This window comes from Rhinoraja longicauda, chromosome 1 (assembly GCF_053455715.1).
Source record: "Rhinoraja longicauda isolate Sanriku21f chromosome 1, sRhiLon1.1, whole genome shotgun sequence".
In the NCBI taxonomy this organism is placed as follows: Eukaryota; Metazoa; Chordata; class Chondrichthyes; order Rajiformes; family Arhynchobatidae; genus Rhinoraja; species Rhinoraja longicauda.
In genome coordinates, this window is record NC_135953.1 from 33,219,859 (window position 1) to 33,246,012 (window position 26,154).

The 26,154-nt window shown below is 41.8% G+C and overlaps 1 protein-coding gene across 4 annotated transcripts in view; it reads right to left on the reverse strand.

The window, feature by feature from the left end:
- The window catches only part of dnai1.2 (dynein, axonemal, intermediate chain 1, paralog 2), a 113,801-nt gene that overhangs the window by 41,645 nt on the left and 46,002 nt on the right, over positions 1–26,154 (reverse strand). For all 4 annotated transcript variants that reach the window (XM_078409711.1, XM_078409729.1, XM_078409703.1 and 1 more), the window contains 7 exons: positions 25,513–25,616; positions 22,590–22,715; positions 19,153–19,212; positions 16,417–16,542; positions 12,231–12,315; positions 7,961–8,078; positions 5,950–5,993 (listed from right to left, as the gene is read on the reverse strand). In XM_078409711.1, coding sequence (XP_078265837.1) covers positions 5,950–5,993; positions 7,961–8,078; positions 12,231–12,315; positions 16,417–16,542; positions 19,153–19,212; positions 22,590–22,715; positions 25,513–25,616 — 663 coding nt within the window. The remainder of the gene's footprint in view (positions 1–5,949; positions 5,994–7,960; positions 8,079–12,230; positions 12,316–16,416; positions 16,543–19,152; positions 19,213–22,589; positions 22,716–25,512; positions 25,617–26,154) is intronic.

The following is a 26,154-nucleotide window of genomic DNA, read 5'->3' on the forward strand; positions in this document are numbered from 1 at the left end:
TCACTCCTCATTCTTCTAAACTCCAGCGAGTACTGGCCCAGTGCCGACAAACGCTCATCATAGGTTAACCTACTCATTCTTGCGATCATTCTTGTAAACTTCCTCTGGACCCTCTCCAGAACCAGCACATCCTTCCTCAGATATGGTGCCCAAAATTGCTCACAATATTCCAAATGCGGCCTTACCAGCGCCTTATAGTCTCATTCTACATCTTTAATTTCATGAAATAGATACCTATTTTTAATTGTATGTTTTAGCTTTACATGCACCTTTAAATAACTCTTTTAATTTATAAATAACTAGCCTTTTTTATGTTTGCAATTTCCCTCGGAAGACTGTTTAGAAGAATCGGAAGAGATCTATTTGAAAGATCATACCAAGCTTGATAGATTAGTTTGCGACAGATTGTTCAGAATTGATTTGAGAAAAAAATTCCCTCATCTATTGGGTGGTGAATCTTTGGAATTCATTATGCAGATGAACTGCTGTGGCTCAATCTTTAATTCTATTCAAGACAGAGATCGATTTTTAGATATTAATGTAATCAGAGGTTACAGAGGGTTAGTAGCATGGGAAGTGATGCCAATGGACAAAATGCAGCAGTACAATATCTTGAAAAATGAAAGATATGAAAGAATAATCTGCTAAGACTGCCTGAAATTAGTAAGGGAGAAGGCCCAGGTGTATAAAACTTTGGTTAGGCCACAGTTAGAGTATTGTGTGCAGTACTGGTCACCCCTTTACAGGAAGAATGTGGAGGTTTTGGAGAAGGTGCAGAAAAAGTTTACCAGAATGCTGCCTGAATTAATTAGCTATAAGGCGAGGTTGGACAAACTTGGATTGTTTTATCTAGAGTGTCGGAGGTTGATACCTGATTGATATAGAGAGACATCTGCAACCACAACTGGATCCTCAACTACCACATCAGCAGATTGCTGAACAAATGTTTGCTGACACCAAAATGTGAGGAGTTGTAGACAGTGAGGAATGCTGTCAAAAGGTACAGTGGGATATAGTTCAGGTGCAGAAGTGGGCAGAGAAATGGCAGGTGGAGTTACACCCCAGGAAATGTGAGGTGTTGCACTTTCGGAGGTTGAATGTAAGGAGAGAGTATACGGTTTATGGTGAGCCCGTTAACAGCATTGATGTGCAGAGGGACCTTGGAGTCCAAGTTCATAGCGTACTGAAGGTGGCTGCACAAGTAGATAGGGTGATAAAGCAGACTTATGGTATGTTTGCCTTCATTGCGAGGGGTATTGAATATAAGAACCAGGAAGTCATGATGCACTTCTATAGGACTTTGGTTAGGTTGCATTTGGATTAGTGCGTGCAGTTCTGATCCCCATTAACGGAAAGATGTGGAGGCTTTGGGGAAGGTGCAGAGGAGGTTTAACAGAATGTATCCTAGATTAAAGGGTTTCAGCTTCAGGGAGAGATCGGATAGACTTAAATTGCTTTTTCTGTAATGTTGGACGTTGAGGGGAGACCTGATAGAAATATATAAAATTATGAGATATGGATATGGTAGACAGCCAGAATCTTTTTTTCCCAAGGTGGAAATGTCGAACACTAGAGGACTATCGTGTTCACTTCTGGGCACCATGTTATAGGAAACATGTTGTCAAGCTGGAAAAGGTCCAGGGAAGATTTACAAGGATGTTGCCAGGACTACAGGATCTGAGCTATCCTTTTCCCCATACTCTTCTTGACCCACTGAGTCCATCAGCAGTTTGTTTTTTTGTTTTTTCCTGGAAACAAGCACTTCGGCCCACTGAGTCTGTGCCAACTCTTCCATTTTATTCTCCCCATAGTCTTGTGATCTTTCCCTAGATTCTATCTCCTACCTTTACAACAGTAAATTCCAAGTTTGCAGATGACACAAGGCTGGGTAGCAGTGCGAGCTGCGAGGAGGATGCTCTGAGGCTGCAGGGTGACTTGAATAGGTTGGGTGAGTGGTCAGATGCATGGCAGATGCAGTATAATGTGAACAATTGTGAGGTTATCCACTTTGGTGGCAAGAACAGGAAGTCAGATTATTATCTGAATGGTGTGAGAGTAGGAAGTGCAATGAGACCTGGGTGTGCTTGTACATCAGTTACTGAAAGTAAGCATGCAGGTACAGCCGGCAGTGAAGAAAGCTAATGGCATGTTGGCCTTCATGTTGGATTTGAGTTTAGGAGCAAGGAGTTCCTACTGCAGTTGTACAGGGCCTGCACCTGGAATATTGCGTGCAATTTTGGTCTCCTGATTTGAAGAAGGACATTCTTGCTATTAAGGGAGTGCAGCATAGGTTCACCAGGTTAATTCCCGGGATGGCAGGACTGACATATTATGAAAGAATGGGTCGACTGGGCTTGTATTCACTGGAATTTAGAAGGACAAGAGGGGATCTTATAGAAACATATTAAATTCTTAAAGGATTTGACAGGCTAGATGCAGGAAAAATGTTCCGATGTTGGGGGTGTCCAGAACCAGGGGTCACAGTTTAAGAATAAATGGTAGGCCATTTAGGACTGAGATGAGGAAAAACTTTTCTACCCAGAGAGTTGTGAATATGTGGAATTCTCTGCCACAGAAGGCAGTGGAGGCCAATTCACTGGAAATTTTCAAGAGAGCGTTAGATTTAGCTCTTATGGCTCTTGATTTTAGTTGATCAGTCATGATCATATTGAATGGCGGTGCTGGCTCGAAGGGCCGAATGGCCTACTCCTGCACCTATTTTTCTATGTTTCTATGATTCTAAATTAACCTACCAACCGGGCTTTTTTGACATGTGAGAGGAAACTGACATACCCTGAGGTAAATCATGCAATCACAGCAAAAACAATGCACACTCCACACAGGCAGCACCAGAGGCCAGAACCAAACCCAAATCTGACTCTACTGGCTGTACCACTGTGCCACCTTACTGCTTCCATGTTCTTAAGATACAATGAAAGGAGATAGAGGTCATAAAGTTGTAGTCCTACCCACCATCCCTGCCTCCATCCAAGGCCTGGTTTCACATCCCATCTTTGAGACCTCTGGGGTTGACAAATGCCTACAGATGGCTGATTATATATAAGGACAATGGATCAACTTTGTGCGATGCTGTAGCTAATCTCTTTAGGTACGTTCATCTGTCACAGAGGTTAATTTATAAACCTGTAGTTCTAATGCAAAGTGGTTCATGATGAAAGTGAGAAAAATTATAGTATTTTTGGAGGCAAGTAGACTGTAGATGCTGGAAAATCAAGTGTTCCTCCGGCAGTTTGCTTTTCTATAATAATATTTTTGTTTGACTTAAGTATTGCAAAGTAATCCCTATGTTGTCACACAGAAACCGTTCTCCTCTCCATTGGAAGCACATCAGAGATTTCTTTCTGCAGTGCCTTCCTTCACTATTGTAGTAAATAGGGCAGCTTGGGTAAAAAGGGGAAAGGTGTTTGCAAGCATTAGTTACACACCCTAACTGATTTACATGAGGTGGATCAGGAGTCTCAAATGGCCGTAACATAAATGTGATTTATTTAAGAAACCAACTGGCTTGTGGCAAATTTGAACCACTAGCCTTTAAGAATGGATTTCAGCTTATTTACAACCCCAAAATTCACCATGAGTGCATAGTACTTCAGAGAAAAAGTATCACCCATAAAGTTGCATGCTCATCAATTTCACATACCATTTCTAAATACTAAAATATAAGATAAGAATCAAAAAGAACTTTTATAGATCTGCTTTAAACAGAAAAAAAGCTTTCAAAGTTTAAGGAGAAGTGATTAAGGAGATTTCATTACCAACAGAGAGGACATTTTGGATGCTTAAACTTCAGTGGGTCACAGCCTGGCATCAGGCTGTCAGCATGTACAGAAATGCTTATTAGTCTTTTTGCTGGAGATCTCCTCTTGACACTTATTATATACTGTATTATTCAGCTCTTTGGCTGTCCATACCCTTCTGACATTAGCCAGAGTCCCCATAGTGCCAAAGAATAAATGATGTACATGACTTAGATTTATTTTGCACTACTTTCTTTACTAGATTATCTTCAAAAAGTAATGGTCAGTGAATTGGATCAATATTTCAGTTCCTCTCCAAACACTGCTATATTAATTTTATAGATTTCCTTTGCTAAAATTACCTAATGCAATGGATGTATTTAAAGAAAAGCTGTATTGATTAACCTCTTGAGTACTGATATTTACTCAATGTTATTGCAATAATTTATGGCTTTCCTTCTTTCAAGATTGACACAAAACATAATTTTCAAATGCAAATGGTGATTCACGTGTGGAAATGAAAGTTAATACATCAATAGTAGACGAGATAAAGATTATTGGACCAGTTGATGTAGAATGACAGGACAAAATATATAACTGTGAAAGAATTACACATGGTATTTTAATTGTGTAAAGGCTAAATGAGCATTTAACTGTTTCCAAAATTTGAATAAGAAAATATACACTGTTATCAATTCCCTAAAAACTATTCTCCACATAATAGGTTTCTCAGTCTGAAGAAGGGTCTCGACCCGAAACATCACCCATTCCTTCTCTCCCGAGATGCTGCCTGACCTGCTGAGTTACTCCAGCATTTTGTGAATAAATAGGTTTCTCATCTATTTATGTAAATGATAACACATTCAATCACAACACCTTTCAGCAGTTAACAGAACCATAACTGTCATAGAGTCATATACCAAGGAAATAGGTCATTCGGCCTAACTTGTCCCTGCCGCCCAACATGCCCCATCTAAGCTAGTCCAATTTTCCCGCATTTGGCCCACATCCCTCTAAACCTTTCCTATTCGTGTACCTGCCTTTTTAAATATTGTTATTGTATCTGTTTCAACCACTTCCTCTGGCAGCCCATTCCATATACCCACCACTGTCTCGGTGAGAAGGCTGCCCCTCAGGTTCAGTTTAAATCTTTTTCCTCTCACCTTAAACCTATGTTCTCTAGTACTTGATTTCTCTACTCTGGGAAAGAGACTCTGTGCCCTTTCTAATCCTCAACCCTCAAGCCTCCTGCACTCCAAGGTCCTAGCCTGTCCAATTACTCCCTGAAACTCAGTCCCTCATGTCCTGACCACATTCTCATAATACTTCTTCTCACTCTTTCCAGCTTAATGGCATCTTACCTACAGCAGGGTGACCATAACTGAGCACAATACTCCAAGTGCAGCCTCACCAGCACCTTGTACAACTGTAACGTAACATCTCAACTTCTATACTCACTTCCCTGACTGAAGAAGGCCAATATGCCAAAAGCCTTCTTCACCACCTTATCTATCTGTGATGCCACTTTCAGGGAATGATATATTATTTCACAAATCTTGCATTTATTCTTATTTTTCAGGCTTCATATTTAACTAGGCACTAATCTTTCAATGAAGATAACCAAAATCAAATCGAATGCACCCACAGTCCAAATTAAAGGACTTTGTGATCAGTGTGGACAGAATGGGGACAGATTCAAATACCACAATTTTAATGATCCATTTCATTGCCTGAGTATAACCATTGTTGACGTACAATCCTAAATAACTGAATGTATACTGGTTTGAAATGTCTTTATTCTGTTCATTCCATTGTTTCTTCTCTCTCTGGCAAGAATCAGAGGCATTGAGAAACTATTAGGCAGAAGGCCATCATGTTGTTCATAAAGGAAGCAGTACCCAAACCATGAAATCAAATTTAATGAAAGGCAAGTTCAAATTATTTATTATCAGAAAATAATTTACTTGAGGAAATGATCTATGCTTGTCTAAATGCTTCTTAAATGATCTGATCATACCTATGTATACACGCCTTCCTTTGCCATTGCATTCCAGATGTCAACCACTCTGAGTGAAAAAAAATCCCCTCAGACCAATGTAGGAGAGGTTTGGACCCAATGGGTCCAGGGGTCGTCTAGTCTCTTATATAATGCTCAAAATGCAGTATCGGTTATTTCTAAATTCCAACTTACAGGAGCCATGTGCCACTGCGAAAAGGTCATGGTATCGAGGATTCCTGAAAATTAGGAAGAGAAAATTTAAATTGCTTACTATTTTCTTTATTTTATCTCTTGTAGTGCTAGTACACTCAACACCTCCAAATATTAAAAGAGATTGAGACATTCTGTCCACTATAAATGGTGTTTCTACCCTTCTTCCTGGCATTTTGAGTGGCTGCCCAAATAGTTTTTCTTTCTGTTAAATAGTTCCTAGTAACCAGGTGACTTTTGCTGTCAATTTATTTGTGTGTGAGATGCATCACATCACTCTGGTATCAAAAAACAATTGAAATTCAAAACATTCAACTGCATGATTCATGGTCAGCACAACATTTGATTACAATGTCTATCACTAAGTTTGAAATTTAAATAAGATATGCATGTCAATTGTGTCGCATTTAAAAAATGACAGTTAAATGTCCACAGAAAATCTGTGGGCTGACAGTTTAAATAGAGAATATTGGATATGCACAATGATAGTAAACAGCATGTGACATTCAATTAACATCGCACGTAGAATTCTGCTGTATACTGTATGCTTGTGTTTGAAGCAGAGCTTGAACTGTGAAATAGCTTAATCAGAGAACTGGGGCCTACTTCAGAATTACTTAAAATTCTCAGTCCTACATGAGCCACTGCCTGAGAATCCTATGAGTCCATCTTCTTCTTTGTAGATTTTTATTTTTTGTTTAGTCTCACCTTTTAACCTGCCAATGTCCTATCACCATTACCACAATCATCTCCCTGCACCATTCCCCAGTTTATTTCTGACCCAACCATATCGTCCATAAGCTAGGGTACTGTTTGATCCACCTCTACTCCGTTGGGTACTTATGTGTTACAATGCTTAGAACTATATTCTATACTCATCACCTTCCCCTTTGCTCTATCTATTGCACTTAATTTTGAACTGATTGTATCTATGTATGGTACATCTGATCTGTATGGATAGCATGCAAATAAAGCTCGTCGGCACCCTTTATGTGCCGACTCTGCATACCTTGGGTAGTCAAAGCAAAGAAGGCTTCCCGCCGGGCCATGGGGCAGAAGGCTTCCTGCCGGACCGTGGACTGGGAACGTGGCTGGAGGCCTTTATTTTCGATGCCACCCGGATGGCCGCGAAGCCTGGGTCGGAAATCCGCTTGGGCCTTGCGGGTCAGAGAAGCCTCGTGGGTCGGAGGCCAGGTCATCGGAGCCCGGGTCAGAGCAGAGCCCGGGTTGGCAGAGTGGCTGACGGAGCCCACGGCCAGCAGGGCCCATGGACGGGACCTGGGTCGGAGCCACGGAGGCATCAGGAGAGGACCAGGCAGTGTTGTGGAGAGGTCGGATCAGTGGTCAATGGGGGCACTGACCGACGGACAAGGACGGACACATGGGAGTGAGGATGCCTCTACCGAGGGAAGGAATGAAGGAGGACATCGCATGGGGGGACCGCCGAGAGGGAGGGGGAAGAGCAACGGGAACCCAGTGTGGGGGGACCACCGTGAGGGGGAGAAGAACAATGGACACCGCCGTGAAAAGGGGGGGAGGGGGTGGAATTTGTAACTTTGTAAGCGCCCTTCATGGGCGGCTATTGCATATCTTCTTATAAGGTATGCAAGCAAAGAATTTCACTGTGACTTGTCACACGTCACAATAAAGTGTTTCATTCATTCAATCCATTCAGAATATCACTGTGACTTGTCACTGTAATAATAAATAATCAGCATCATTCACTGTACCTTGGGACGTAACAATGATAAACCTAAACCTAAATCAATAAGCATTCTGCTTGTTCCAATGATTCAGATAAATTTTAAATACCAAATTATGTTATTTTACGAACAGGAGGAAAGGATTAATATTTTACCTCATTCAAACCTGGAGAATTTTTAATTTGCAATAGAAAGATGTCAGTAACAGATGTTACATGATGCTACTTGATTACTTATTTTTTATTAATGCTTATTGAACTTGTACCTGGTTTGACAATAGTGATACGTACCAGCACATCCCAGTAACTGACAATTTCTTAATCTTTTCATAAAAATATTTCCACAGCGGTAGAACTGTGCCCTCTTGATCCCGGTATTCATCAGAAGGATCTTCAAAATACTTAAAGTCTGCAGAAAAAAAAATAGTAGTCATTTCCATATTTAATGTTAATAACATTTAAGAAATGTGCTCTGAACATAAATCTTTTTTTATTTCATTAATATTTATTTCATAAATACAAATTTTGTTGAATTTCTTGTAGCTTATGGTGAGAACGCATCGTGTGGAGTCATTAGAAAAACGCCTACTTTGAATTTGTGGTCAGCAGCAAAACAATGGTGCTTGATGATGACTTTGAAGATAGGTAGAAGATAGACACAAAATGCTGGAGTAACTCAGTGGGACAGGCAGCATCTCTGGAGAGAAGAAATAGGTGAAGTTCTTCAGACTGAGAGATAGTTCTCTTTATGACACGAATCTTCTCTTTTCTGACACCTGTTGCTGCCATGCAATCGTTCAAAAGCATCGAGCACCTGGTATCATATCATCAAACTGGATAAATAGCCAGTTATATTAAAGCAATCTAACAAGTACCATATCAGGAAGCAAAAAAGTCCTATTTTCAATTATCACTTTACACATTATACAGAGAGCTAAATAAGGAATTCACATTATTAAAGAGGTAAAAAATTATAAATATTAAGAAAGGAAAATACTCAAATGAGTAAATTATAACCCAGATACACAAAATTAATTTATTAAAGCCATCTAGTTTTCTAAACAGTCACTATGATTTTGAACACACTTATTAGCTCTCACAGATGTCACTAAATGAAGGGTAGTATTTTCAGGTCATTTTATGGTGGGACTAGTTTGTATATATTCCATTCACTCGTTGTTTTTTTGATAAACTTAAAGTTATATCCTTAGGTATCTTTTGTTTGAGCTCCATTCCATGATTGTTTATTGTGGCTTTTACTCAGTAATCTCAATAAACTTCTGTGGCCTGTTAATCATATTTTAATTACTTAAATATTAGTTACGCTAGAATGTTTTGGTGAAATTTGATTTAGAGTCAACACAGCACAGAGAGAAGCCTTTGGTACAACTTGTCCATGCTGGCCTACTAAGCTAACCAATTTGCCTTTGTTTGGCCCATATTCTTCTGAACCTTTCCGATCCATTTCTTCATTCACTTCTTCCTCTGGGTTCAATATTATTATGAAGTGTATGAGGGCATGGAGTAAATGAAGTTATTAAGACGACAATAAAGACTGAATCATTTTTATTATGGCATAATATTCAAGAATCCAATGTTTTTCTAATGGTTTACCACTTATTCTTAAACTGTGACCCCTGGTTCTGGATTCCTCCAACATGGGGAACATTTTTCCTGCATCTAGCCTGTCCAATCTGTAAATCAGTCATTGTACTCACAGTCCATGTCGGGTTTTAGCATATGCCGTTCCTGCAAGAAGTTATCTGGCGCATGATTGTTACCCGGGGGAGTCATCTTGTTCGGGAGCTGCGGCTTGGACTGTAACCTTGCATCCTCGTGCTCATTAAACTGAGCTTGAAGTTAATAACGTTGTTATTTTTGCAATTTCATACACAATCCTTTAAGAATGTTGTATGTTTCCATAAGTCCCCTCTCATCCTTCTAAATTCCAGTGAATTCAAGCCCAGTCGACTCATTCTTTCCTCAGATGTCAGTCCTGCCGTCCCGAGAATTAACCTGGTGAACCTACGATGAACTCCTTCAAAAGCAAGAATGTCCTTCCTCAAATTAGGAGACCAAAATTGGACACAATACCCCAGGTGTGGTCTCACCAGGGCCCTGTACAACTGCAGTAGGACCTCCTTGGTCCTAAACTCAAATCTTCTCACAATGAAGGCCATTAGCTTTCTTCATTGCCTGCATGCTTGCTTACCTGCATGCTTACTTTCAGTGACTGATGTACAAGGACACCCAGGTCTAGTTGCACCTCTCCTTTTCCTACTCTGACACCATTCAGATAATAATCTGCCTTCCTGTTCTTGCCACCAAAGTGAATAATCTCACATTTATCCACATTATACTTCATCTGCCATGCATCTGCCCACTCACCCAACCTATCCAAGTCACCCTGCTGTCTCATAGCATCCTCCTCGCAGCTCAATCTGCCACCCAGCTTTGTGTCATCCACAAACATGGAGATGTTACATTTAATTCCCTCGTCTAAATCGTTTATATTGTAAATAACTGGGGGTCTCAGCTCTGAGCCTTGCAGCACCCTAGTCACTGCCTTTCCATTCTGAAAAGGACCCGTTAATTCCGACTCTTTGTTTCCTGTCTGCCAACCAGTTCTCTATACAAGTCAATACCCTACCCCCATTACCATGTGCTCTAATTTTGCACACTAATCTCTTGTGTAGGACCTTGTCAAAGGCTTTTTGAAAGTTCAGATACACCACACTCTCCCTTATCCATTCTACTTGTTACATACTCAAAAAATTCCAGAAGATTAGTCAAGCATGATTTCCCCTTCATAAATCCATGCTGACTTTGACAAATCCTGTCACTGCTTTCCAAATGCGCTGCTATTACATCTTTAATAATCGATTCAAGCATCTTCCCCACTACCGATGTAAGGCTAACTGGCCTGTAATTCCCCGTTTTCTCTCTCCCTCCTTTCTTAAAAAGTAGGGTTACATTGGCTACCCTCCAGTTCACAGGAACCGATAGAGAGTCGAGAGAACATTGGAAAATGATCACCAATGCATCCACGATTTCTGGGGCCACCTCCTTGAATACGCTGGGATGCAGACCATCAGGCCCTGCGGATTTGTCTGCCTTCATTCCCAACAGTTTACCTAACACCATTTCCTGATTAATGTGGATTCCCTTCAGTTCCTCCCTCCCACCAGATCCTCGGTCCCCTAGGATGACAATTGGTTATTGAACTGGTAAATGGAGCACATAAGTTCAAGATTTACAAAAAAGAATGGGTGAAGGGACAGAATAAACCCTTTGCATCAAATATGATCTCATTCATTTGTCTATCATTCATTGGGGTGCTGACATTTTTAAAAGTGAATATTGGAACCTTTACAAGCAACATGCCTTTTTCCCTCCCCCTCATCCCCCTTCCCACCTCCCACCTGGAAAGAGTGCAGAGAAGATTTATGAGGGTTTTGCTAGGACTTGAGGGCCTGAGCTACGGGGAGAGATTTGGCAAGCTAGAATTGTATTCCTTGGAGAGCATGAAACTAAGGGGTTTAGTTTAGTTAATTAGTTTATTATTGTCATGTGTACAGAGGTACAGTAAAAAGTTATTTGTTGCGTGCTATCCAGACAAAAAGACTATACAATCAAGCCACCCACAGTGCACAGTCAAAGGATAAAGGGTACAACATTTAGAGCAAGATAAAATCTGATAAAAGATAGTTCAAAGGTCTCCATTGAAGTAGACCAGGACCACACTCCAGCTGGTCTGAGAATGGTTCAGTTGCCTGATTACAACTGGGAAGAAACTGTTCAGGAATCTGGAAATATGCATTTTGCGTATAGGTGATCTCATCAAAGTGTATAAAATCATGAGGGGAATTGACAGGGTGAAGGCAAAGAGACCTTTACCCAAGGTAAGGGAATCAAGAACCGGAGGACATAGCTTTAAGGTAAGAGATCTGTGGAATTCTCTGCCTCAGAAGGCAGTGGAGGCCAATTCTCTGAATGCATTCAAGAGAAAGCTAGATAGAGCTCTTAAGGATAGCGGAGTCAGGGGGTATGGGGAGAAGGCAGGAACGGGGTACTGATTGAGAATGATCAGCCACGATCACATTGAATGGTGGTGCTGGCTCGAAGGGCCGAATGGCCTCCTCCTGCACCTATTGTCTATTGTCTATTGTGAGAGGAGAAAGATTTAATAGGAACCTGATGGGCAACCTTTTCACTCAGAGAGTGGTGGGTGTATGGAATCACCTGCCAGAAGTAGTTGAGACAGGTACAATAATAACATTGAAAAAAGCAGGAACACGGATTGGAAAGGTTTAGAGGGATATGGGAAATGGGACTAGATTTGATGGGGCATTTTGGTCAGCAAGGACTAGTTAGGCTGAAAAGCCTGCTTCCTTGCTGCATGCCTCTATTACTCCATGAAAAACAGGAACTTAATCTAAAAGTCATATTCCAACATTTTGGGTTATTTTGATAAATAATTTACCAGAAAATATGAACATTAACGTAGGTACGTTTGATCCTAATTATGTCTTGTTTTAACAAAAGCCAATTTTTATTTTACCTTGTGCAATGTCATCATAAGAGTTCTGGTTCACCATTCGTTCCACTATTTTAGACACCTTGCCAACTCTTGAAATATCATCGCCCTGGGACAAGTACGTACAAAGAAGTAAAATGAAAAGTAAATCACCATCAAAATGAATGTTTTTGATGAATATTTAGGAAAACAACCCATTCAATACAACAAAATAAGAAGCTTGAATCCAAAAAAACATCAATTTAAAGTCGAACCCGGTCAATCCTGCAACTTTTAGACTTTGGTGCTGTTAGTCCAGCAGATTTACCAGAACATTTGATGTTTTTTTAAATGAATACTTTAACACATTTTTAAGTCCCTTTTTTAAAATGTCAGGTAGACACAAAATGCTGGAATAACTCAGTAGGACAAGCAGCATCTCTGGAGCGAAGGAATGGGTTTTCGCAGTGGAGTGGACAAAATGTGTAGGTTTTCTCCCCAAGGTATTGAGAATGATCAGCCATGATCACATTGAATGGCGGTGCTGGCTCGAAGGGCCGAATGGCCTCCTCCTGCACCTATTGTCTATTGTCTATTGTATGTCTACTTTTTAAAATGTCATTCAATCATAGAGTCATAGAGTCATACAGTGTGGAAACAGGCCCAATGGCCCAACTTGACTTTACTGACCAACATGTCCCATTTACACTACTTAAGGGCCTGCCCCACTTAGGCGATTTTAAGGCGACTGCCAGCAACTAGGCTGTCGCCGACAGTTCGCCGGGGTGTCACGGACATGGTTGTGAGGAGTCTTCAAAGAATCGTAGTGGATCTCGGCGCGTCGCTGAGAAATCATCCAGCTTGTCACCATGTATCGTTGCTTATTCCGGGCGCTGTCGCATGCTGTCCCCATGTTTGCTGGTTTTAGATGCATTTAGAAGCGCGTAATATTAAATTAAGTAAAGTCATTTGAAGATACCGTAAAATACATGTGTTTAACCAATTTATTTACCGTCAGAACATTTGCCAGGTAAATTGGAGGCGATTAGGCCACTCCCTGGGTCATCCCCCTCGGCACGGAGTGGACAGGGCTGGGGAGGGGTCTGGAGCTACGGGGGTTTGCCTGAAGGGGCTAGTGTGAACTCGTGTGGGAAACTGAAGAGAGTGAATGTTCTGATGCTACATTAAAATTACTGTTAATCCTTATCTGGCGTCTTGCCTGATTCCTGCTGCGTCCAGACCCACTACACTGGTGACCCTCGACATTTCCTCGCAAGTCGCGATGGACCCGACCGCTCCTCAACACGCACTACCCGGCCCTGCCGCTCAGCGCCTCTGAACCCTGCCGGTCAGCCACCTCCGGACCCTGCCGGACCCCACCCCGTGGACCCTGCTGACCACGCAGCTCTCCATGCTGTGGCGTTAAAGCTGCCTCCCCTTTGGACCAACGACCTTGATTTCTGGTTTGACCAGGCCGAGGTGCAGTTTGCACCGCGGGGCGTAACAACCGACGCCACCAAGTACTTTTATGTTATTGGCGCCCTCGAATGACCGGCCTGGGTGACCGCTGCCCGTTGATACTGCCGGGCGATATGCTGGCGCTGATGGGCGACCACGAGCCCTGCTTTTTATTTAAACATTCTTACCTGCTGCAACTGCCGTCCGATCTCCGCCAGCAGTTCATCAACGACCTGTTCACCGACATGCAGGCGGTGGGCGAGTGCGCCGATGAACTTTGGATGGCCCGTCAGCTGGCCCTCAACGTGCTGGAAGTCCCTCCGACGACCGACGACGATCCGCAGGTAGGGGCCTCGATCGCCCGCGTCTCCACCGCTCCTCGACATCCTTCGCGACGGGACCCAGCTGCAGCAGCACACACAGCCGGCAGCACGTCTTTCCCGCGCAGCCTGCCGGCAGTTCCTCCACACGTCACCGGAGGTCACTGGTGGTCGGATCGGCCCACACAGCCGCCTGTTTCCACAGATGCCAGCAGAGGGGGCTGGTGCTACTTTCACCGGAGCTGGAGCCCTTCAGCCCGTCAATGTCGGCAGCCCTGCTCGTTCCCGGGAAACGCAGGGGCTGGCTGTCAGTGATTGCTTCGGCGGCCGGCCAGATTCATTGCGTGTTTGCGAGGGATCGCCGCACCGGGGCTCGTTTCCTTGTGGACACAGGGGCTGAGGTGAGCATACTTCCCCTTTCAAATGCTGACCTCCGCAGTGGTAAACGCGGCCCCCACCTCGCCCTGGCAAACGGGACTCCAATTCGCTCGTATGGGGTGCGCACGCTCTCCCTCAACTTCGGAGAGGGCCACTTCTCATGACCATTCGTCACTGCGGATGTGTCCCAGCCGTTGCTGGGTGCGGACTTTCTACGGGCACATTCCCTGCTCGTGGATGTCAAGCGGCAGTGTTTGGTGCACTCCGTCACCTTGCAGCCTGTTTCCCTCCGCTTGGGCGACCCGGTCGTGCTGCCTGATGGGCCCCTGTTGTCCGTGGACGTTACGTTCTCGCGCATTCTGGCTGAGTTCCCCGAATTCCTTGACCCCCAGTTCCACTCCTCCGCCCTGAAGCAAGGGGTGGAGCATCACATTCCCACCACTGGCCCGCCCCTGCACGCCCGGGTGCAGCGTCTTCCACCGGACACGCTCCGTCTCGCTCGGGACGAGTTCCGCCTTAGGGAGTCCCTAGGTATTGTGCGCCGCTCAGACAGCCCGTGGGCGTCCCCGCTCCATATGGTCCCCAAGGCAGACGGTGGCTGGCGCCCTTGCGGTGACTACCGTCGGCTTAACGATGCTACCATCGCTGACAGGTATCCAGTCCCCCACATTCAGGACTTTAACGCACACCTGGCTGGGGCCACGGTGTTTTCCAAGGTCGATCTGGTGCGTGGCTACAATCAGATTCCCGTCCACCCAGACGACGTCCCCAAGACGGCCATCATGACGCCTTTTGGCCTTTTCTAATTCCTCCGTATGCCATTCGGACTTAAGAACGCTGTGCAAGCTTTTCAGCGGCTTATGGACTGTGTGTGCCGTGGCCTGGACTTTGTGTATGTGTACCTTGATGACATTTTAGTGGCAAGCCGCTCAAGACAGGAGCATGCTACCCATCTCCGCCAGCAATGCCAGCGCCTTAGCGATCATGGGCTGGCCATCAACATCGCCAAAGGCCGTTTCGGAGTGTCGTCCATCAATTTCCTGGGCCACCACGTGACCCCGCACGGGGCGCTGCTGCTCCCGGACAAGGTGGACGCGGTGCGCCAGTTTCCATGCCCGACCACCGTGAGGGGCCTCCAAGAGTTCGTTGGGATGGTAGCCTTTTACCACCGATTTGTGCCGTCTGCGGCCCGGATCATGCGCCCGCTGTTCCACCTCATGGCGGGCAAGCGCAAGGGGGTCGAATGGACTGACGATGCGGTGGCGGCGTTCCAACACGCCAAGGAAGCCCTGGCTATGGCCACGATGCTCGTGCACCCACGGGCGGATGCACCAACCAGCCTGACGGTCGACGTTTCGGATGTGGCGGTTGGGGCGATGCTAGAACAGCAGATTGATGGGTGTTGGAAGCCTCTCGCTTTCTTCAGCAGGCTCCTCAGCGGCGCACAGCGGATCTACAGTGCCTTTGACCACGGGCTCCTTGCCCTTTACCTTGCAGTCCGCCACTTCCTTGAGGGGCGAACCTTCACCGCGTACACTGACCACAAGCCCCTCACCTTTGCGTTGCCTTGCCCTCGAGGTCGTCTTGCGTCCCGGCCCTTACCCCCAGCGTCCCCGCGGTTTTCTTCCCCTGGTGGAGTGGTTCCGGTTCCTGCGACCGCCGTGGTGCGCACACGGGCTGCTCGTCTCATATGTCCCCCTGTCCGTTTCGTGCCTCCGGTTCTTGGGGGGGGGGTCTTGTGGCGGTGCCCGGGGATTAAGCCACTCCCTGGGTCATCCCCCTCGGCATGGAGTGGACAGTGCTGGGGAGGGGTCTGGAGCTACGGGGTTTGCCTGAAGGGGCTACAGTGAACTCGTGCGGGAAACTGAAGAGAGTGAATGTTCTGATGCTACATTAAAATTACTGTTAATCCTTATCTGGCGTCTTGCCTGATTCCTGCTGCGTCCAGACCCACTACAATATCTCATTTATACTTTCATTAATAGACAAATATTTAGTTTTGTTTAGTTTAGAATCAAACTTACTGGATAGCTTATATAAAACTTTAATTGCCATTTTGTATGCAAAACACTCACTGTAATTTCAATAGGTGACAACTTTTTCTTTGATATTGCATCTTTTTTTGAAGGCTGTGCCTTTGGCTTCTCTTTCATGACCATTTGTCTTGCTAATTCTTCTTCGTAAGCATCAAATATTTCCCACTAAAAGCAAAATAGGCATTTTTAACCATGGTAATGCAGAAAAATGACAGAAAACAATGCTCATGGGCTTAAGGTATATTGAAAAAAAGAAATGGAGGGTGCCTTGTTTAAGTATTAGCTAATGAAACAGAAGTTGGAGTAGGACAAGATAACATTTACATAATATGGTTGAATGGAATTGTGAAAAAATTGGCAAATCATTAGCTGCTAAAAATACTAACTTCATCAGTATGAAGTGATGAAGATGAGAAATAAAAATCAGAGGAGACTTTAACAGCTCTGGAATTAGAAAACAAATCATGAACCATATAACAAAGTGAGATGAAATCAATGATCATCTCAAACAGCATTTGTGGGAATTTATTTCACAAAGGTTATGTTGGATTTTTTTTAAATTTACCAAACGATATTACTTGATTAATAACTTGAATATTGGATCACGAAATCATATTGTTAAAATTCATATTCTTGATGAAGTCAGGAAACAACATTGAATTAATACAGGAATTTGAAAGAAATAACTTTGGACCTATGAGATATGTCTTAATATTAATTAGAAAAGCAGATAAGACAGGAGAAGAATTAAATGTATTTAATTTATTGGTCAGGATTTTCTTCTCAGGAGCAAATTATAGGAATTGCTGTTACCTTCATGAACTTTTAGGAAATAAGTTCGGAGATTTTGTACCATGAATCTCCCCTTTTCTGAAATGATTTGAAATTAGGTACCTTCTGTAGAACTACCATAGCTAGCTAATCAGATTGAAGAATTCTGATAAATGAATACGCCTACTTCCGGAGGTGCCTTGGCTGCCGCTGAGAAGCCGAGGCTGGAGCCTCGTGCCCTGGGCCTCGCAGGCCAGAAGCCTCACGGGCCGGAATCCAGTTGGAGGTAGGGCGTCGCCAGCTGGTGGTGGAACCTCACAGGCCAGCGGTGGAACCTCAGGGGCTGGGCCTCACGGCTCGGAGCCCGGACATCACGGGTCGAAACCCGGACCTCACAGGTCGCAACATCGCGGGTCAGAGGTGCAGCCTCCCATTCTGAGGCCGGGCCTCGCTTGCGCCTCGCAGGTCAGAGGTAGAGCCTCGAAGTCCGCGGCCATCGGTCCCTGGGTTGGCGAAGCCCGCGGCTCTGGCCTGGGTCGGTGCCACGGAGGCGTCCAGGGAGGACCTGGCAACGTTAGTGGAGAGGTCGGTATGGCGGTCGATGATGGCACTGACGGACGGACATGTGGAAGTGAGGACACTGTTGCCAGGGCAAGGAACAAAGGAGGACCCAGCGTTGGGGGACCACCGAGAGGGAGGGAGAAGAGCAACGGGGACCCGCCGTGGGGGCACTGCTGTGAAGGGGGGCGTAGAACAATGGACAATGGGGACCCGGCGTGGGGGGGGGGGCCGCCATGATGAACAATGGACAATGGAGGACCTGGCGTGGAGTGACTGCCATGAGGGAGGGGAGGGGGGGGAAGAACAAAGGGGGAACTAGTGCGGGGGGGGGGGATTTGTAATTTTGTAAGCGCCCTTTATGTGTGAAGATTTGCATAACTTGGCAAGGTATGCAAGCATAGCATTTCACTGTGACTTGTCACATGTGACAATAAAGTATTCTATTCTATTCTACAAGGAACAAAATGAAAACAAGGATATAAACATAATTAAGGTTAAAGGAGTATTTCAGGGAAAGCACTAACATATTTTTTAAAGTTCATGGAATTCTGGAAAAACTATTCATGACCAATGTGATTATTCCACAGCATGTATGATTTAGAAATCCCATTAGAAACTTAATTGCACCACAAAATGTAACAATCTTTTTTTTGCATAAGAATTGTATATAAAGTAATAAGCAAGGTTCTTCCCAGAATATGACTTTCAATGCTGAATACAACAAGAAAGATTGCAACAACACAATCTGCTGAAAAGCAGTCCATAACTGAGAACATATTTCTAGATATGAACATCAGTTTTTTTGCCCCCTTGGTGTCATCAATGTAGATCTATTTAGATTGGAATTTTCTTGGCTGTTTTCTTGCCTTATTAAAAACAATATATTAGGTGATATATTGAATTTAAATAATTATGAAATATTATATAATCTTTTTTGTGAAATTCATCTTCACTTTTATGCAGATTAGTTGAATTTGCCAAAGTTTTCATTTGTAAAAATTCTAATCCTCACATTATTGTTTTATAAGTTCCTAAAAGCTATAGATTTCCCCATTAACTGTACATTTGCACACTTCAAAAAGCTGTGTGGATTTTTCAGTACTCTAACATTGAACACAATTGGCCTTGCTATTATCCACACTACAAATTTCATACAATTTATATGATAAGAAAATAATACATATTGCTTCAAAAAAACACCAGAAAACTTTTTTAAGGAACTAATAAAACAATAATAAAACACCAGAAAACAATCAAAAGATTTTCAGTCCAAAAGAAATCTACACTGCTGCCAACAAAGGGGCAAATGTCAGATAAATAGATATCATTCTGAAGCATATTTTCTAAGGCTGTTCAATTTTATATGTGGGAAATCTATCGTATTTTGCACTTTTGCAGGTTACTGAGCACCCATTAAAAAAGAACATGCATGCACAGTTTCACCTGGTTGGCTGTTGATGAAAAACTTGCTCTTGGGGGTGGTTCCGTCTGGCATCCATTTTCCTGCACCAGAGAAAATTGAGACTTTCACTACAGTTACATCAAGTTGTACCAAGAATGGAACAAATGAAATTCTTACATGCTACAGCTTTACTGGACCATTAATGCACTAACATACAAATAAGCATTCAATAGCCAGCAATATAATAAGCTAATAATCAGTCATACTAGCTAACTAAATCATGAGAGTGCTAAACTGATGTATGTTGTGCAACCAAAACAAAGTCCATTGCAGATCAGAGTATCTGAGGTAGGATTGTGCAGTGTTCATGACTTATCTACCTGCACATAATCCTTATTCCTCAATTCCCTGCATATCCATATACCTATCCAAAAGTCTTTTAAACGCCACTATCATTTCTGCTTCAACCACCATTCCCAGCAACACATTCCAGGGACTCACCACACTCTGTGTGAAAAACTTGCTCCACACATCTCCTTTAAACTTTGCCCATCTTACCTTAAAGCAAAGGTACCAAATACCCTCTGCTATTTGATTTTTGCTTCCTGGGAAAAAGATTCTGATTGTTTACCTTATCTATGCCTCTTGTAATTCGTGACTTCTCGTAACTTCTATCAGGTTTCCCAGCAACCTCCAGTGTTCCAGAGAAAACAATCCAAGTCCGTCCAACCTCACCTTGTACCTAATACCCTCTAATCCAGACATCATTCTGGTAATATTGTTATGTAAACAGGACAATATAACTATAATTTGCATTGCATTTTTAAAGTGGAATACAATCCAGATAAAAATTGATGTCAAGTTGAGGGGAATCCCAAGTCCATTTATTGCACACAGCCAATTTGTATTTTCTTGAGTAATAGATCACAATCTGAATAAAATCTCAATAAAAATTCCACCTGACCTCTGAGAATCAGTAGGAACCTGATCAGGAATGTATTTTCAGCCTCCTCTATTGTCCCAGTAAGCTTCAAATAATCATGAGAACCAAAGACCAGGTAAAATTATTCAATAAATATGTTAGTTAAAATCAAGGCCTTCAACAGTTAAACAACAGGGAGAAGGTCATTGAAGGGGAGACCATTATCAGAGTCTCTCATGTGCAGTTTTTGGGACCATATGTTTCACTATTTCATACTTGTCACAAACATTCTCCTGTAATGGCCTAGAATCAATTGGAATTTGAGAACCAGAATGTAGAAGATAATCTGGCCATTGATGCATCCTCATGCAGTAAGTGGAAAATAATTCTTGGGAAAGAAAATTCTTGTGAAGGTGGTTGTGCTAGTAATTTACATTGTCTTTTGTTCCTTATTTATGCTGTTCATCAATCTTTCTTTTGCCACATTGAAGAATCTCCTTTAAAAAGTCTGTAATATTGAGTATTTATCTGAAATATATATTAATAAACACTACATCCATTTCTACTGCCACTCTAAAGGAGTACATAATGGGTTACAATTGTATTATTCACTCATTTTTCATTCATCAGCAACCTAATGAGCATATATTACTTTAATGGTAGAGCATTAATGTTCATTCATCTTCCAATCTTTCAAGCAACGTGCGGGAAAACCTCGCAAGCTGATATGCTACAATGCTGCAAACTCTATTCTGCATTTTGTATCTTCCCCTTTGCTCTATCTATTGTACTTGGGATGACTCAATTGTATTTATGTACAGTATATCTGATCTGTTTGGATAGCATGCAATACCTCAGTACATGTGACAATAATAAGTCTGAAGAAGGGTCTCGACCCAAAACGTCACCCATTCCTTCTCTTCAGAGATGCCACCTGTTAAGTTACTCCAGCATTTTGTGTCTGCCTTCGATTTAAACCAGCATCTGCAATTCTTTCCCACACAATAATAAACCTAATCTAAATCCTAAATTGAGTGTCTTTTATGAGAAAACAAAATTGGTGTTTATCTATTGCCATTCTGATAATGGTATACCACATCACTTGTCTTTATTACTTTCCCTATTGGTCTTAACCATATCTTCTTGGGATGACTCTTTTATGCTTCCTCTCTGATGTCCTATATTTGGTTGTTTAAGCAGTTTTTGTTGGTATTTGACATACATTCTTTCATCTCATTTTCAATGTTTGGAATTATATTTGTTCTCCAATACAGCTGAGATTTTTCTGAAGATTTTCTACAATTCAGTTTCTAGATGGTTTATAGTTTGTGAGCTGCTCTTGCCATAAAATTCAGGTGCTCTGAGTTATACCACATACTGATGAATTTGCTGTTAAAGATTCAAAGCTATTACCCTGTTTTGTTTGGTTAGATAGGTTGATGTTCTTCAGCAGTATAAAAGACAAGATTTTGTTTTTAATTTATTAAATTCATCTCACTGTCTTTGTCCTCTTTAGAGGATCAGGGATTGGTATGGAATTTCTGGTGCCAAAAAGCAGTTTATCCCCAAATATTAAAAAAGCTCAGATTCCTACTTTATCGGTGTGCCAGTCTGAGGCTCCTAAGACAATTTCATTGAGATTTATCACCCATACACTCGGATTTTGCAGTTGTGGCTCCTGTGAAATATATTTCTCTATAAAATGACCTTCCTGCTGTAATCTCCCTGCTGGTTCCCTCTCTGCTGATCCCCATTTTTGCTTGTTCTTTCTGTTGGTCCCCTCTCCACTAATTCCTTCTCTGTTGATTACATAACAGTTGGTCCCATATTTGCTGCTTCAACTCTCTGCAGGTTCATTTCCTGCTGGTTTTCTCTACAATGCAACAGCAGATCTCTGAATAGCAGGCACCATTGTTGGCACTGTTGTTGGTTACCCTGGCCCAACTCTGTTGTTGTGATAAATGTAGATAGGAGTATTAGTAAGTTTGAAGATGACAGGAAAATTGGTGTAGTTGTGGAAAGTGAGGAAGGTCATCAAAGGATAAAACTGAACATAGATCAGTTAGAAAAATGGGTGGAAAAATGGCATATGAAGTTTACTCTGGACGTGAGATGTGTTACGCTTTGGGAGATCAAATGAAAGGGGAAAATATGCAATGAATGGCAGGACATTAAAGAGCTTACCATCATTGGACAGGGCATTGCAGATAAAGGTATGCATTATTTTACAGCTGTATAAAACCTTGGTTCGGCCATATTTGCAGTGCTGTGCGAAGTTCTGGTCACAGCATTAACAGAAGGATGTGCTTCTTGTCCAAGGTAATCAGAATAGCGTGTTTTCCGCAGCAAGCTGAGCAAGAAAACAAGGATTCCTTGTGGAACCTTAAGGAGCAACCATTAGCCCATAAGATAAAATAAGATGACATTGTTAAGTGTATTAACTGAGCCTCTGGGTATCTTTATGCTTGCATTCTGGCTTCCACCAGGTTTAGCTTTCTGATAGATTTGGGGTACAACTCATGTTAAAGGTTCCATGAACAAATTGTACTGGCTTACCCTGATCGGGTTATTGAAAGTCTGTGAAGCTCTTTCACTGAAGTTGAATTGATTGGGAATTTTCCGCTCCTGTTTGGGTTTAATTATTTCTTTATCTTCCTTCTCTTCTTCTTCTTCTTCGGTTACCTGCAGAATAACAAACAACCCAAGCATAAATAGATTGTATTTCGGCCATGTTTATACAGTTGAAAAACCCCCAATTAAAATCGAAATGAAAAATACATCGTTTTTTATTAGAAGCAATTTCCAAAAAGTATAAAAATAATTGTAACTAGGAGCACAGAGATATGTCCTGACTATATTGCAATGCTGATGAACATCATTGATTGACTGGAAAAGGCTTGGTAAGGTGCCCTCGTGAACTTCAGGTGAAAGTACTTCCAACTGTGGTTTTAGGCAAGCAATTCCAGCATTGTGAATGTGAAATGTTTCAAAATCCGGATGGTGTGTGGGATTGGAGGGATCCATACAGATGGTGCCATTACTAAGCATTCATAACCCTTGACCTTATTTTAACATACCTTTAAGAACATAATTTTACCACGTGGAAAGACAAAGGCAGTAAGTATTTAGAAATTATCTGCAAGCTCTTCTCTATATACCATTATTCAATCATTATATACCATTATATACCATTAAGTTCAGTTAAATTATCAATGTTTTGGAGCTCCTTTCCTACAGCACAAAGTTGATGTTGCTCAGCCTGGATATGTTATCAACGTCCATTACCCCCTTACATATGAGCAACAAAACTAAATAAAGGACAAAAGAAAGTATTCAATAATGGTAACTTAAGGACAATAGAAAGCAGCACTTTGTGCCTGTTTTGTCTTTCAACAAAATCATTTCACTGTCCTCCATTAACAACTTAATCCATTGATCCATCCTTTAATTTCTTATAATCTTTAAGAAAAAAATTGAATAAAAGTAAATAACAGTGCAAAAACATAATTTTAAAAAAAAATAGAAATACTGAAATCGGAAAATGGAAAACCTGATAACAGAATAGATCATACACCAAGTGCATGGGCGGATAAGGCAAAGGAGATGAATAAGCTTATGAAACAGTTACATCAAAAATAATTTAGGAAAGCAAGCTAAAAACAATAAAATTAAATTGCCAATGAATTTCAAATTAAATTATATTCTTCAAGAACATAAATAATAAAAGAAAAATCATAATTGGGATAGCACATTTTAATAACATAAGAAATGAATATGATTAAAATAACAAATTACTTTTCCTTAGTTTGTACAAGTTTAAATAAGTGGCTACTGACACAAGATTATAATAGAAAAGTTGAATAAAACGTAAATACATTTTGGAGAGATATGGGCCATAATTGATAAACCAGAGAGGATGAAAAATGAGTGAATACGTACTTGCATATTCCGCACACAGTATCTTTCTCTTTGCTCGACCTACACTGTATGTACTTGAGTTTGGCTTGATTGTATTTATCTATAGTACTATCCAATTTGATTGGAAAGCATGGAAAGCTTTTCACTGTACCTCGGTACACCTGACTATAATATATCTAAATCTAAACCGAGCATTAAAATAAATGTATCATTGTTTTGACAAAATTGGTGCAATGAATAGTAGAAAATTATGGCATTGTAGACTTTGGTCAGTTATGGCTCTCAGAAAGAACAATACGCTTATTTTAGATTCATATTTTTTCTTTGAGCAAATAGTTTATTACATTTAACCTCTCAAAACCTCTTATCACCTGGAAAACTTTAATGGAGTCATTTTTTAACTTTTAATATGGTCTATTCCAAAGAAAGCTGCCTTAATTCTTTTCAAAGACTTCTTCTGATTGAAGTTCCTCAATCCAGAAAACGTCTTGACATATTTCCTCTGCATCTTTCTAGGTGCCAGGCCCATAATAAAAATCATTAAGTTATGACTGGTTGGCGGATAAATGTTGATCAGGACATAAGAATCAGGACATAAGAAGAACTTGCCTGTTACTCTCCAAATAGTGTCAATAGACCTTTTACACCTATTATAATAATGTGAAATTATGAGCAACTTAAAATTGTATTATTTGTTAAAAAAAACTTTAAAAGTCTGACAACAATTGCAAGTACGCATTGTGAAACAAAAAAAGGGTTAGAAATGGAAACATACAAATTTGATTGTTATTAAGTGCCACAGTACATATTGTCAGTGAGGCTGCACTTGGAGTCTCGTGAGCAGTTCTGATTGTCCAGCGAGGGGAAGGATATCATTAAGCCTGAAAGGGTGCAGAAAAGGTTCATGAGGATGTTAATATGGCCGTAAGGCTTTTGTTAAAAGGAGAGGCTGGGACTTTGTTTTCCTCCTGGAGCATAGGAGATTGAGAGAGACCTTGTAAAGGTATATAAAATCACGAGGGACATAGATAAGGGGGATGGTTACAGGGAGGTAGGCTTAACACTAGCATAGACTTACGGTGACAGAGGAAAGATTTAAAGGGACCCGGGAGGCAATTTTATTCACACGGAGGGTGGTGGGTATATGGAAAGAGCTGCCAGAGAAAGCAGTAGAGTCAGGCACAATTACATTATTTAAACAATATTTGCATAGATACGTGGATAGAAAAGTCTTGGAGGGATATGGCTAAACACAGGCAAATGGGACTAGTTCAGATGGGCAACTTGGTCAGCAGAGACAAGTTGGGCTCAAAGGCTTGTTTCTTTGGTGCATAGCTCAATGACTTTCTAACTCCATGTTTCAAGAGAAGCTAGATAACAAGGCACTTTATTTTTGACTGATGTCTATTGTGAGTTTGTACCCAATTTCAAGCTCACTCATTATTGAAGTTCTAATCCAATACACCAATACCAATATTCCAAAACCACAGAATGTGGGTAATCATAATTATGTTTGAAATGTTACTAAGTGCAAACTGATTGTTTAATTGGATACTTGTACCTTTGCATCTGATGGTTCTTCGGCCTCTTCTTCTGTATCAATCTTTTCTGCACTTTCAGAAGGGACAACTTCAATCGGTGTAGAGGCTAATTCAGGTTCTTCATCTAGATAATGGAACAGGAAATGCTGCCAATTAATGGGCTGGATCATGCTTACCTTCGACGAGTGGCCTGAGGTCAGCAGCATGTGTGCAGTTACATTTTAGTTTATTGTCACGTGTACCGAGGTACAGTGAAAAGGTTTTGTTGCGTGCTATACAGTCAGTGGAAAGACAATACATGATTACAATCAAGCCATTTACAGTGGAAAGATACATGATAAGGGAATAACGTTTAGTGCAAGGTAAACAATTTTCTCTCTACAACTAGCCCTTCCTGTAGTACATCATCCATCTATGATATTTGCTTAATTCTAGTCTCTCAATTAGCACAGATTAACCTTTGAAGCAACGTCAGAATATGTTCTACAGTGCATTTGTAGTAGTTCGTTAGGGTATTTAGTGACATGCTGAATCTCTTTAAATTATTAAGAAAGCATAAGGTCATAAGTGATAGAAATAGAATTAGGCCATCCGGCCCATCAAGTCTACTCTGCCATTTAATCATGGCTGATCTATCTCTCCCTCCTAACCCCATTCTCCTG